We start from the raw sequence: 14462 nt of genomic DNA, 5'->3' as shown, positions 1-14462 counted from the left end.
TCCCCTCCTACTCTTTCTCCTCCTCCCCTCCTACTCTTCCCCCATTTCTTCCTCCTCCCCTCTCCACCTCCCCCTCTTCCTCCTCCTACCCCTTTTTTTCTGCCTACTCTTTCTCTGTTTCTTCCTCCTCCTTCTCCTCATCTCTCTTCTTCCCCCTGTCCATCTTATCCCTCTTCCTTCCTTCCTTCCTTCCTTCCTTCCGTCCGTCCGTCCTTCCTTCCTTCCTTCCTTCCTTACACACACACACACACACACACACACACACACACACACACACACACACACACACACACACACACACACACACACACTGCTTCGGTCATGCCACCGCCTTTCCCTCTTGCTCTGGGGCATTGATTGGTGTCGCCAGGGCGTCTGTCTCAGACTTAACAGAATGGGTTTGGGAAAAGGTCACACTGATAAAAATATGTCTGTCTGTCACCCTGTCATTATGTAACACTGTTGGACCCATTTGGTATTTACAATGCAGTTTAGTGATAACTAATCTGCCATTTCAGAATGCCTATCGTTAACTGGCTTTGTACAAGGTTTTAAGAACACAGATTTTCGTTTTCCAATGCAAAAAGGCCTATTGCTTATGTTTTTGTTGGTGACACTTTGATATCTCGATAATTTGCAGCTGTTTAAGTTTATCAAAAGTGTGCGAGTTTGAGCATGTGTCCATTAGGTCTATGAATTATACTTTTTTCATCAACATGAATTAGATTGAGCAATAAAATCCCCATTTGTGGTCTTCCTAAATTCAACTGGTGTTTGACAGTATGTGGAGCACAAAACCATGGAGGAGTTTAGAAGGGAGGAACTCCCTCAAACTTTTGTTCCATAGGCTGGGATCCGCACTATGCAGCTGTTGCAAGAGCTCATTTTTCACTGGCTGTCAACTGGTCACAAAACAATGATTGATAGGCAGCTAAAACTTATTCAATTCAACCATTATTTGGTTAAAATACACATACATTTGGGAACCGCCATCCACAACAGCCACAATCCGTAAGGTGCAAATAGCTGAACGAGAGAGCAGCAGTGGGATTCACATCATTGCACAATGTACACTACATGGCCAAAAGTATGTGGACCCCTGCTCGTCGAACATCTCATTCCAAAATCATGGCAATTAATATGGAGTTGGTCCCCCTTTTGCTGCTATAACAGCCTCCACTCTTCTGGGAAGGTTTTCCACGAGATGTTGGAATATTGCTGTGAGGACTTTCTTCCATTCAGCCAGTGAACTTTGGAGATATGGAAGTCCCTTTTCCAAAGCTTGTTGAATGAATTCTGTTATTTTCCAGAACTGTAAAAAAAAAAATCTGTAAAATTTCGGTCAATTACTGATGCAAATAGCTTACAAATTGTTACACCTTTCCCATTTTAATTTGACAGATTTTCTTATTAGCCTTATCAACATACACTGAACAAAAATATAAACGCAACATGTAAAGTGTTGGTCCCATGTTTCATGAGCTGAAATAAAATATTGTTTCTCTCAAGTTTTGTGCACAAATTTGTTTACATCCCTGTTAGTGAGCATTTCTCCTTTGCCAAGATAATCCATCCACCTGACAGGTGTGGCATATCAATAATCAGATTGAACAGCATGATCATTACACAGGTGTCCTCTTGTGCTGGGGACAATAAAAGGCCACTCTAAAATGTGCAGTTTTGTAACACAACACAATGCCACAGATTGTGTTGTGTGCAGCGTGCAATTGGCATGCTGACTGCAGGAATGTCCACCAGAGCTGTTGCCAGAGAATTTAATGTTAATTTCTCTACCATAAGCCGCCTCCAACGTGGTTTTAGAGAATTTGGCAGTATGTCCAACCTGCCTCGCAACCGCAGACCACGTGTATGGCGTCGTGTGGGCGAGCGGAGTGCCCCATGGTGGGGTTATGGTATGGGCAGGCATAAGCTACGGACAACGAACACAATTGCATTTTATCAATGACAATTTGAATGCACAGAAATACCGTGAGGAGATCCTGAGGCCCATTGTGAGGCCCATTTTTTGTAAAGGTATCTGTGACCAACAGAAGCAGATCTGTATTCCCAGTCATGTGAAGTCTGTAGATTAGGGCCTAATACATTTATTTCAATTGACTGATTTCCTCATATGAACTGTAACTCAGTAAAGTCTTTGAAATTGTTGCATTTATATCTTTGTTCAGTATAGAAACTTGGTTGTACTACAATGTTGAAAAATGCCATTACTGTTTTTGTAACAATATAGCTAAAAACACTATTGTTTGACAGTGTTAGAGTAGCTTGTCATTTGTGTGGTATTACATTATTTTTTATTTTTTTACTAAGGTCATGTAGAATTGCATGAAATTATTTTAGAAAAGGCAATTATTTCCTGGGGGGATTCCAGGTTCCCACCGCATTGCTAGCACAATCATTCCATTGCATAATTTATGCTGCTTTCAAAGATTGATAATTATTCAATGCCAGTGAGCTGAACATGTATCGAACTTGAAAATGTTCCCTATGTTCATTTCCAATTGATTTATTGGAGTAGATTAGGGGCATATACAAACAAACAGTTGAAACAGTTATTCAGTACAATGCATCGTAGTTAAACCAATGCTATTTGTGATACAATTTGCTGATTTCCCATGGCCACCCATGACTGGTTCTTTGTCCCCCATTGGTCCTCCCATTAAAAAAATCCTAGAACTGCCCATGTCTGGGAAGTGTGTGTTTGTGTGCACCTGATTGCTTGAATGTGTGTTGGATGTACAGTGGGGAGAACAAGTATTTGATACACTGCTGATTTTGCAGGTTTTCCTACTTACAAAGCATGTAGAGGTCTGTAATTTTTTTATCATAGGTACACTTCAACTGTGAGAGACGGAATCTAAAACAAAAATCCAGAAAATCACATTGTATGATTTTTAAATAATGAATTTGCATTTTATTGCATGACATAAGTATTTGATCACCTACTAACCAGTAAGAATTCCGGCTCTCACAGACCTGTTAGTTTTTCTTTAAGAAGCCCTCCTGTTCTCCACTCATTACCTGTATTAACTGCACCTGTTTGAACTTGTTACCTGTATAAAAGACACCTGTCCACACACTCAATCAAACATACTCCAACCTCTCCACAATGGCCAAGACCAGAGAGCTGTGTAAGGACATCAGTGATACATTTGTAGACCTGCACAAGGCTGGGATGGGCTACAGGACAATAGGCAAGCAGCTTGGTGAGAAGGCAACAACTGTTGGCGCAATTATTAGAAAATGGAAGAAGTTCAAGATGACGGTCAATCATCCTCGGTCTGGGGCTCCATGCAAGATCTCACCTCATGGGGCATCAGTGATCATGAGGAAGGTGAGGGATCATCCCAGAACTACACGGCAGGACCTGGTCAATGACCTGAAGAGAGCTGGGACCACAGTCTCAAAGAAAACCATTAGAAACACACTACGCCATCATGGATTAAAATCCTGCAGCGCACGCAAGGTCCCCCTGCTCAAGCCAGCGCATGTCCAGGCCCATCTGAAGTTTGCCAATGACCATCTGGATGATCCAGAGGAGGAATGGGAGAAGGTCATGTGGTCTGATGAGACAAAAATATAGCTTTTTGGTCTAAACTCCACTCGCCGTGTTTGGAGGAAGAAGAAGGATGAGTACAACCCCAAGAACACCATCCCAACCGTGAAGCATGGAGGTGGAAACATCATTCTTTGGGGATGCTTTTCTGCAAAGGGGACAGGACGACTGCACCGTATTGAGGGGAGGATGGATGGGGCCATGTATCGCGAGATCTTGGCCAACAACCTCCTTCCCTCAGTAAGAGCATTGAAGATGGGTCTTGGCTGGGTCTTCCAGCATGACAACGACCCGAAACACACAGCCAGGGCAACTAAGGAGTGGCTCCGTAAGAAGCATCTCAAGGTCCTGGAGTGGCCTAGCCAGTCTCCAGACCTGAACCCAATAGAAAATCTTTAGAGGGAGCTGAAAGTCCGTATTGCCCAGCAACAGCCCCGAAACCTGAAGGATCTGGAGAAGGTCTGTATGGAGGAGTGGGCCAAAATCCCTGCTGCAGTGTGTGCAAACCTGGTCAAGACCTACAGGAAACGTATGATCTCTGTAATTGCAAACAAAGGTTTCTGTACCAAATATTAAGTTCTGCTTTTCTGATGTATCAAATACTTATGTCATGCAATAAAATGCAAATTAATTACTTAAAAATCATACAATGTGATTTTCTGGATTTTTGTTATAGATTCCGTCTCTCACAGTTGAAGTGTACCTATGATAAAAATTACAGACCTCTACATGCTTTGTAAGTAGGAAAACCTGCAAAATCGGCAGTGTGTCAAATACTTGTTCTCCCCACTGTGTGTTGCTTTTTGAAACCATATTTTTACTCCCACCATCTCCTTCTCCCTTACAGGGATAGAGACTACCATTTAAAAACCTTTAAGTCTGTGGTGCCTGCCAGCAAACTGGTGGACTGGCTCCTGTCACAGGTACAGTGCACGCATGCACGCACGCACACACACACACACACCCCACTGTGTCAACGAGGTGAAAACAACAAGGCTTAACAGGTGACACGCTTAATTGTGACTGTGCGGCATTCTGTTTCCAAGGGTGATTGTTCCACACGTGAGGACGCGGTGATGTTGGGGGTCGGACTGTGCAACAACGGCTTCATGCACCATGGTCAGTACAACACAAACACACACACACACCAACGTCAGGTGTCAGTTGTCATACACGTACGGTGGTGTTCTTATAAACAATTAACACCTGGTATTGCATTATAATATTTGGCACTAGAAAGGTTTCCTATTCACATTGGGAGGAATCCATGCTTCCACTTATAGCAACATTTCACTTAATCATGCATTGATGTCAATGGGAGACTTCCTCTTAAATTGGAGTTAAATGCAAATAAGGAATTGCCCCATTTATGACAGTCAGTCAGTAAATGTAGAAGGTCGTCCCGCATACATACATTGGAGTCAAGTCAGACGACCATAGACCACAGTCAGACCCACTCTGTTGTCAACATCAACAGTATTTGCAGTGTTCCCTGACCACAGCTGTTTGGCGTTTCCACACTCATGGTCTAGGTCATAGCATTGAACCATGGAGCATCTTTAAAAGGTATTCCCAGACCCCAAACACATCCCATAGCCTGGTGAATGCCGACAGAATGTTCTGATTGCCAGTGAAACAGTAGTGAGTTGAGCTAGGCTATAGACATTCCTATTCTTGGTAGCTATATCCTTGGGAACGTCGAACACCCTCAAACCAGCACAATATACTACATGTCCCTTGCATATACACACAAACACACACTCATAAAGTATGCACACATTTTTTACATTTAAATTTTTAGTCATTTAGCAGACGCTCTTATCCAGAGCGACTTACAGTTAGTGAGTGCATACATTATTATTATTATTTTATTAAATTTTTTTCCCATACTGGCCCCCCGTGGGAATCGAACCCACAACCCTGGCGTTGCAAACGCCATGGTCTACCAACTGAGCTACATCCCTGCCGGCCATTCCCTCCCCTACCCTCGACGAGGCTGGGCCAATTGTGCGCCGCCCCATGGGTCTCCCGGTCGCGGCCGGCTAGGACAGAGCCTGGATTCGAACCAGGATCTCTAGTGGCACAGCTAGCACTGCCACTCGGGAGTCACACTCGGGAGTCACACACAGACAGGCAGACCAGACACACAAATACAGCAGACTCACAGTCACACATAATCATACACACACACCCTTCTGTTGCCATCTGCTGGCTAGTTCTTCTCAAGTTCACACGTCTCTTCTCTGCCTGCTGAGGACATGGCATGTCTGTTCTCATCTATCCCATCACACACTCCATCTTAGTTAGCATGTCTATTAACGTCTCTTCCTCTCTCTCACCCACTTTCTTGCATGCACACGCGCACACTCTCTCTCGTTCCACCTGCTCTCTCTCTTCGTCCCTTTTCCTCTCTCCCTCCCTTTTCCTCTTTCTCTACCACCTCTCTCTCTCGACACTGTATGACAGGAAACGCATCGTTTTCCCTAGATATGTAATCTTAAGCAGGTCGAAAGGCGGCAGGTAGCCTAGCGGTTAGAGCGTTGGGCCAGTAACCAAAAGGCTGCTGGTTCGAATACCCAAACAGACAAGGTGAAAAATCTGTCTGTGCCCTTGAGCAAGGCATTTAACCTTAACCCTCATTTGCTCCAGGGGCACCGTGCTACTATGGCTGACCCTGTAAAACAACACGTTTCACTGCACCTAGCCAGTGTATATGACGACAATATAAAATATTGTCCTGCAAAGCCTCATACAATAGAAGGCTGCGTACAGACTTCAACATTGTCTGCCTTATGTAATTATAGGGGAACACTGCAGTAAGTAACAGACTGCATTGGTGACTGCATTGGTTCATAGCTCTCCTGGGGTGTTCAATTTACTGCGCACTCACACATGTAACAGCAGGCACCAATTTGAATGGGATACCAAATTGAACGAGACACCGCTTTAGCGTAGGTGGAAGTCTACGTCTGTTTCTTTGTGTATTGGGAATTATTCCAGAGTGTGTGTGTGTGTGTGTGGGTGTGTTTGTGTGTTCGGAGTTTCCTGATGCCTTGTCCTCCATTTTGAATACGCGGTGTTCGAGGTATTCAACAGATATCACTGTCTGACCGATAGGAAATGCCCCCAGGTTGGGCTTAATTCTCTTGGCATTGTGCCAGACGTGAGTGTCTGTATTGTTAGTGCTGTGTGCGTGTCTGTGTGTGTATGTGTGGGCAGCACAGATCTGTGTGATGCTTTTGTTCCACTTGGCCTACCAGATGCTCTCCCATACAGCTGGGTATCTTTTCCCCTGATACCACTGTTGTTACACCCCTTCACTCCCTCAGACGGAGACAGACAGACACGGAGACGGAGACAGACAGACACGGAGACAGACAGAGACGGAGACAGACAGAGATGGAGACGGAGACAGACAGAGACGGAGACGGAGACGGAGACAGACACGGAGACGGAGACAGACAGACACGGAGACGGAGACAGACAGACACGGAGACGGAGACAGACAGACACGGAGACGGAGACAGACAGACACGGAGACAGACAGACACGGAGACAGACAGACACGGAGACAGACAGAGACGGAGACAGACAGAGACGGAGACGGAGACAGACAGAGACGGAGACAGACAGAGACGGAGACGGAGACAGACAGACACGGAGACGGAGACAGACAGACACGGAGACAGACAGACAGACACGGAGACGGAGACAGACAGACACGGAGACGGAGACAGACAGACACGGAGACGGAGACAGACAGACACGGAGACGGAGACAGACAGACACGGAGACGGAGACAGACAGACACGGAGACGGAGACAGACAGACACGGAGACGGAGACAGACAGACACGGAGACGGAGACAGACAGACACGGAGACAGACAGACACGGAGACGGAGACAGACAGACACGGAGACGGAGACAGACAGACACGGAGACGGAGACAGACAGACACGGAGACGGAGACAGACAGACACGGAGACGGAGACAGACAGACACGGAGACGGAGACAGACAGAGACGGAGACAGACAGACAGACACGGAGACGGGCAGACAGACAGACATGGAGACGGGCGGACAGACAGACACTGAGACGGGCGGACAGACAGACACTGAGACGGGCGGACAGACAGACACTGAGACGGGCGGACAGACAGACACTGAGACGGGCGGACAGACAGACACTGAGACGGGCGGACAGACAGACACTGAGACGGGCGGACAGACGGAGACGGGCGGACAGACTGAGATGGGCGGATAGACTGAGACAGGCGGACAGACGCAGGCAGGCAGGCAGGCAGACAGACGAAGACAGGCAGGCAGGCAGACAGACGAAGACAGGCAGGCAGGCAGGCAGACAGACAGACAGACGAAGACAGGCAGGCAGACAGACAGACGAAGACAGGCAGGCAGGCAGACGAAGGCAGGCAGGCAGGCAGGCAGGCAGACAGACAGGCAGATGGAGGCAGGCAGGCAGACGGAGACAGGCAGACAGACGGAGGCAGAGGATATACGACCAAATATTAACAATGATTACTTTATTCTACATTATGTTAAACTGTCCAATGTTTTTTGATGCACGAAAATGGGGGGGACCATGTACAAAAGGTGCTGTCATTTCTAAATGGTTAATCCGATATGTATGAAAATACCCTCAAATTAAAGCTGACAGTCTCATTGTCACCCTCATTGCATCCATTCAAACTCAGTGCTAGAGTACAGAACCAAAATAACAAAAAAATGGTCACTGTCCAATGAATTATGGTGCTCACTGTATATACACTACCAGTCAAAAGTTTGGACACACCTACTCACTCAAGGGTTTTTCTTTATTTTTACAATTTTTTACATTGTAGAATAATAGTGAAGACCTCAAAACTATGAAATAACACATATGGAATCATGTAGTAAACAAATCAAAATATATTTTATATTTGAGATTCTTCAAATAGCCACTTGATGACAGCTTTGCACACTCTTGGCATTCTCTCAACCAGCTTCATGAGATAGTCACCTGGAATGGATTTCAATTAACAGGTGTGTTAATTTGTGGAATTTCTTTCCTTCGTAATGTGTTTGAGCCAATCAGTTGTGTACAGAAGATAGCCTTATTTGGTAAAAGACCAAGTCCATATTATGGCAAGAACAGCTTAAATAAGCAAAGAGTACTACATAGAGACATGACTACATGGAACTCTATTCCACTGATGCAAGCAGTAGAATCAGATTTAAAAAACTGATAAAAATACACCTTATGGAACAGCTGGGACTGTTAAGCAACACAAACATAGGCACAGACACATGCATACACACACATGATAACATATGCACTAGACACACACGTATACATGGATTTTGTGTTGTAGATATGTGGTAGTGGAGTATGGGCCTGAGGCCACACACTTAGTGTGTTGTGAATTCTGTAATGAATGTATTGTAAGGTTTTTTTAAATTGTATAACTGCCTTAATTTTGCCAGACCCAAGGAAGAGTAGCTGCTTCCTTGGCAGCAGCTAATGGGGATCCATAATAAATACAAATACTACACTGGGAATAGGGAGATTATTATTATTCCTTCTCAGACTCAGTTTAAAGCTTTATTCGAGTGACACATATTTCTCTTCAATTCAACCCTTTCTCTCTATCCCTTTCTTTGTCACAGTCCTGGAGAAGACCGAGTTCAAAGACGAGTCACAGTTCTTCCGTTTCTACGCCGACGAGGAGATGGAGGGCACCAGCTCCAAGAGCAAGCAGCTGCAGCGCAACGACTTCAAGCTCATCGAGAACATCCTGGCCAAGTCCCTAGTGGTGAGTGCAATTACACACACAAGAATGTACACAAATACACACACATGAATGTATCCCCACGCACATGAACGTACACACATACGTGAATGTACACGCACACATAAATGATCTCATACACTTGTGTGAACATAACAGCACTGTACATTGTTACCAGTCAGTAATTCATTGCATGGTTTGTCCGCTGGTGTAACAATAAGCTACCACACAGTAGTATTTAGAGGAGCAGGTTTTTGACTTCCCCAGAAGTCTGGGCATGATTGGAAACAGCCATGTCCTTCACTCCGCAAGGCCCAAGTGTGTGTGTGCGTATGTTTGTGTGGTGAAGTTAACCACATCTGGCTGTGGGTATCAGAGAGCACTTGGAGACGTCTCATCCCCTTAGTGTCTGATGCAGCTCAAAACATCTCCTCACACCTTTGAAGATGAGACAGGGCTTTGAAGTCCCACGGATCCATTTATGGCAGTTGTCTTTTGGAAATCAGCTGTGTGTGTGTGTGTATCGGTGTGTGTGTAAGGAGGTCTCATAGGATGTGAGCATCAGGAAGAACAATTCAAATGATTCAGTCCCTTTGGTTGCGACATACACTTCACAGTTTGCTCATATTCAAACCGAACATTCGATAACATTTAGTTCCGATAAAACACTGAACGGTTAAGATATAAATATAATCTACAATATATAAGGAATATCACGTATCAACACCCACAAACGGTCATGAGTTCAGTTGAAATAGATTTTTTATCCACGGGGGTAATTTGAAAAAGATGTTCCAAGAGAGGAGCCGTCACGTTACGTGCTTCCATGCGTGATCCGCAGTTAGACTTCTGGCTTGCCAGAAATGTCTCTCTAATCAAATGAAATCAAATTTGTTATTCGTCACTAACAGTGAAATGATTACTTACGGGCCCTTCCCAACAATGCAGAGAGAAGATTAATGATAATAATAAATACACAATGAGTAACGACAACTAGGCAACAGAATAGCAGCAGCATAGGTGATGAGTCAAAAGAGTCAGTGCAAAAATGTCAATGCCGATAGTCCGGTTAACTATTTAGCAGTCTTATGGCTTGGGGGTAGAAGCTGTTCAGGGTCCTGTTGGTTCCAGACTTAGTGCATCGGTACGACTTGCCATGTGGTAGCAGAGAGAACAGTCTATGACTTGGGTGGCTGGAGTCTTTGACAATTTTTAGGGCCTCGTCTGACACTGCCTGGTATAGAGGTCCTGGATGGCAGGGAGCTCAGCCCCAGTGATGTACTGGGCTGCACGCACTACCCTCTGTAGCGCCTTGCGGTCAGATGCCGAGCAGTTGTCATACCATGTGGTGATGCAGCCAGTCAAGATGCTCTCAATGGTGCAGCTGTAGAACATTTTGAGGATCTGATGGCCCATGCCAAATCTTTTCATCCTCCTGAGGGGGAAGAGGCGTTGTTGTGCCTTCATCACGACTGTGTTGGTGTGTGGACCATGTTAATTCCTTAGTGATGTGGACACTGAGGAACTTGAAGCTCTCGACCTGCTCCACTACAGCCCCGTCGATTTGGATGGGGGCATGCACAGCCCTGCGTGTCCTGTAGTCCACTATCATCTCATTTGTCTTGCTGATGTTGAGATAGATGTTGTTATCCTGGCACCACACTGCTAGGTCACTGGCCTCCTCCCTATAGTCTGTCTCATCGTCGTCAGTGATCAGGCCTACCACCGTCATGTTGTCAGCAAACTTAATGATAGTGTTGGAGTCGTGCGTGGCCACGCAGTCATGGGTGAACAGGGATTACAGGAGGGGACTAAGCACGTACCCCTGAGGGGCCGCCGTGTTGAGGGTCAGCGTGTCCGATGTGTTGTTCCCTACCCTCACCACCTTGGGGCGGCCCGTCAGGAAGTCCAAGATCTAGTTGCAGATAGAGGTGTTCAGTTCCAGGGTCCTGAGCTTAGTCATGAGCTTGGATGGCACTATGGTGTTCAATGCTGAGCTGTAGTCAATGAACAGCATTCTCACATAGGTGTTCCTCTTGTCCAGGTGGAAGAGGGCAGTGTGGAGTGCAATAGAGATTGTGTCATCTGTAGATCTGTTGGGGCGGTATGTGAATTGGAGTGGGTCTGGGATGATGGTGTTGATGTGAGCCATGACCAACCTTTCAAAGCATTTCATGGCTACAGATGTGAGTGCTACAGGGCGATAGTAATTTAGACAGGTTACCTTGGCATTCTTGTGCACCGGGACTATGGTGGTCTGCTTGAAACATGTAGGTATTACAGACTGGGTCAGGGAGAGGTTGAAAATGTAAGTGAAGACACTTGCCAGCTGGTCAGCGCATGCTCTGAGTACGTGTCCTGGTAATCCGTCAGTCCCCGCGGCCTTGTGAATGTTAACCTGTTTAAAGGTCTTGCACACAATGGCTACAGAGAGCGAGATCTCACAATCAGCCGGAACAGCTGGTGCTCTTATGCATGGTTCTGTGTTGCTTGCCTCGAAGCGAGCATAGAAGGCATTTAGCTCGTCTGGTAGGCTCACGTCATTGGGCTGTTCGTGGCTGGGTTTCCCTTTGTAATCTGTGATAGTTTGCCAGCCCTGCCACATCCGACGAGTGTCAGAGCCGGCATAGTAGGATTCGATCTTAGTCCTATATTGACGCTTAGCCTGTTTGATGTCTCGTCGGAGGTCATAGTGGATTTCTTATAAGCATCAGGATTAGTGTCCTGCTTCTTGAAAGCTGCAGCTCTAGCCTTTAGCTCATTGTGGATGTTGCCTGTAATTCATGTCTTCTGGTTGGGATACAGTGGAGAAAAACAGTATTTAGTCAGCCACCAATTGTGCAAGTTCTCCCACTTAAAAAGATGAGAGAGGCCTGTAATTTTCATCATAGGTACACGTCAACTATGACAGACAAATTTAGAAAAAAAAATCCAGAAAATCACATTGTAGGATTTTTTATGAATTTATTTGCAAATTATGGTGGAAAATAAGTATTTGGTCACCTACAAACAAGCAAGATTTTTGGCTCTCACAGACCTGTAACTTCTTCTTTAAGAGGCTCCTCTGTCCTCCACTCGTTACCTATATTAATGGCACCTGTTTGAACTTGTTATCAGTATAAAAGACACCTGTCCACAACCTCAAACAGTCACACTCCAAACTCCACTATGGCCAAGACCAAAGAGCTGTCAAAGGACACCAGAAACAACATTTTAGACCTGCACCAGGCTGGGAAGACTGAATCTGCAATAGGTAAGCTGCTTTGTTTGAAGATGTCAACTGTGGGAGCAATTATTAGGAAATTGGAAGACCAGACCACTGATAATCTCCCTCGATCTGGGGCTCCACGCAAGATCTCACCCCGTGGGGTCAAAATGATCACAAGAACGGTGAGCAAAAATCCCAGAACCACACAGGGGGACCTAGTGAATGACCTGCAGAGAGCTGGGACCAAAGTAATAAAGCCTATCATCTGTAACACACTACGCCGCCAGGGACTCAAATCCTGCAGTGCAAGACGTGTCCCCCTGCTTAAGCCAGTACATGTCCAGGCCCGTCTGAAGTTTGCTAGAGTGCATTTGGATGATCCAGAAGAGGATTGGGAGAATGTCATATGGTCAGATGAAACCAAAATATTACTTTTTGGTAAAAACTCAACTCGTCGTGTTTGGAGGACAAAGAATGCTGAGTTGCATCCAAAGAACACCATACCTACTGTGAAGCATGGGGGTGGAAACATCATGCTTTGGGGCTGTTTTTCTGCAAAGGGACCAGGACAACTGATCCGTGTAAAGGAAAGAATGAATGGGGCCATGTATCGTGAGGTTTTGAGTGAAAACCTCCTTCCGTCAGCAAGGGCATTGAAGATGAAACGTGGCTGGGTCTTTCAGCATGACAATGATCCCAAACACACCACCCGGGCAACGAAGGAGTGGCTTCGTAAGAAGCATTTCAAGGTCCTGGAGTGGCCTAGCCAGTCTCCAGATCTCAACCCCATAGAAAATCTTTGGAGGGAGTTGAAAGTCCGTGTTGCCCAGCGACAGCCCCAAAACATCACTGCTCTAGAGGAGATCTGCATGGAGGAATGGGCCAAAATACCAGCAACAGTGTGTGAAAACCTTGTGAAGACTTACAGAAAACGTTTGACCTGTGTCATTGCCAACAAAGGGTATATAACAAAGTATTGAGAAACTTTTGTTATTGACCAAATACTTATTTTCCACCATAATTTGCAAATAAATTCATAAAAAATCCTACAATGTGATTTTCTGGAGAAAAAAAATCTCATTTTGTCTGTCATAGTTGACGTGTACCTATGATGAAAATTACAGGCCTCTCTCATCTTTTTAAGTGGGAGAACTTGCACAATTGGTGGCTGACTAAATACTTTTTTTCCCCACTGTATGTACGTACGGTCATTGTGGGGATGACGCCATTAATGAAGCCGGGACTGATGTGGTGAACTCCTCAATGTTATCGGATGAATCCTGGAACATATTCCAGTCTGCACTAGTGAAACAGTTCTGTAGCTTAGCATCCGCTTTATCGGACCATTCCCATATTGAGCGTCACTGGTACTTCCTGTTTGAGTTTTTGCTTGTATGCATTAAACAGGAGTAAAGAGTTATGGTCAGATTTTCCAAATGGAGGGCGAGCCTTGTATGTGTTTCTGTATGTGGAGTAAAGGTGGTCTAGAGTTTTGTCGCCTCTAGTTGCACAGGTGACCTGCTGGTAAATATGATTTCAGTTTCCCTTCATTAAAATCACCAGCCACGAGATGTGTATTTTCTTGTTTTCCTATACAGCTCGTTGAGTTTGGTCTTAGTGCCAGAAACGGTTTGTGGTGATAAATATACAGCTATAAATACATTGGTCAATAGTGTGGTCTGCAGCTTATCATGAGGTATTCCAACTCAGGCGAGCAAAAACTAGAGACTTCCTTAACATTAGAGATCACGCACCAGCTGTTGTTAAGAAATAGATACAACCCTCCCTGTTCGTCTTACCCGAGGCTGCCGTCCGGTCTTGAAGATGCATGGAAAAACCAGCGAGATGTAAATTATCCATGTCCTTGTTCAGCCACGACTACGAGGAACTTAG

At 45.4% G+C, this 14462-nt stretch overlaps 1 protein-coding gene across 1 annotated transcript in view; it reads left to right on the top strand.

The window, feature by feature from the left end:
• Positions 1 to 14462, top strand: part of LOC311149870 (phosphatidylinositol 3,4,5-trisphosphate-dependent Rac exchanger 1 protein-like) — a 130917-nt gene that overhangs the window by 74199 nt on the left and 42256 nt on the right. Inside the window, exons 14-16 of the mRNA XM_084187111.1 lie at positions 4422 to 4497; positions 4621 to 4693; positions 9240 to 9385. Coding sequence (XP_084043237.1) covers positions 4422 to 4497; positions 4621 to 4693; positions 9240 to 9385 — 295 coding nt within the window. The remainder of the gene's footprint in view (positions 1 to 4421; positions 4498 to 4620; positions 4694 to 9239; positions 9386 to 14462) is intronic.

The sequence above is a fragment of the Coregonus lavaretus genome (genome assembly GCF_964263955.1).
Source record: "Coregonus lavaretus genome assembly, chromosome: 22".
NCBI classification, from domain to species: domain Eukaryota; kingdom Metazoa; phylum Chordata; class Actinopteri; order Salmoniformes; family Salmonidae; genus Coregonus; species Coregonus lavaretus.
The sequence above is the reverse complement of the archived record's forward strand: the minus strand, read 5'-3'. Positions and strand labels throughout refer to the sequence as shown.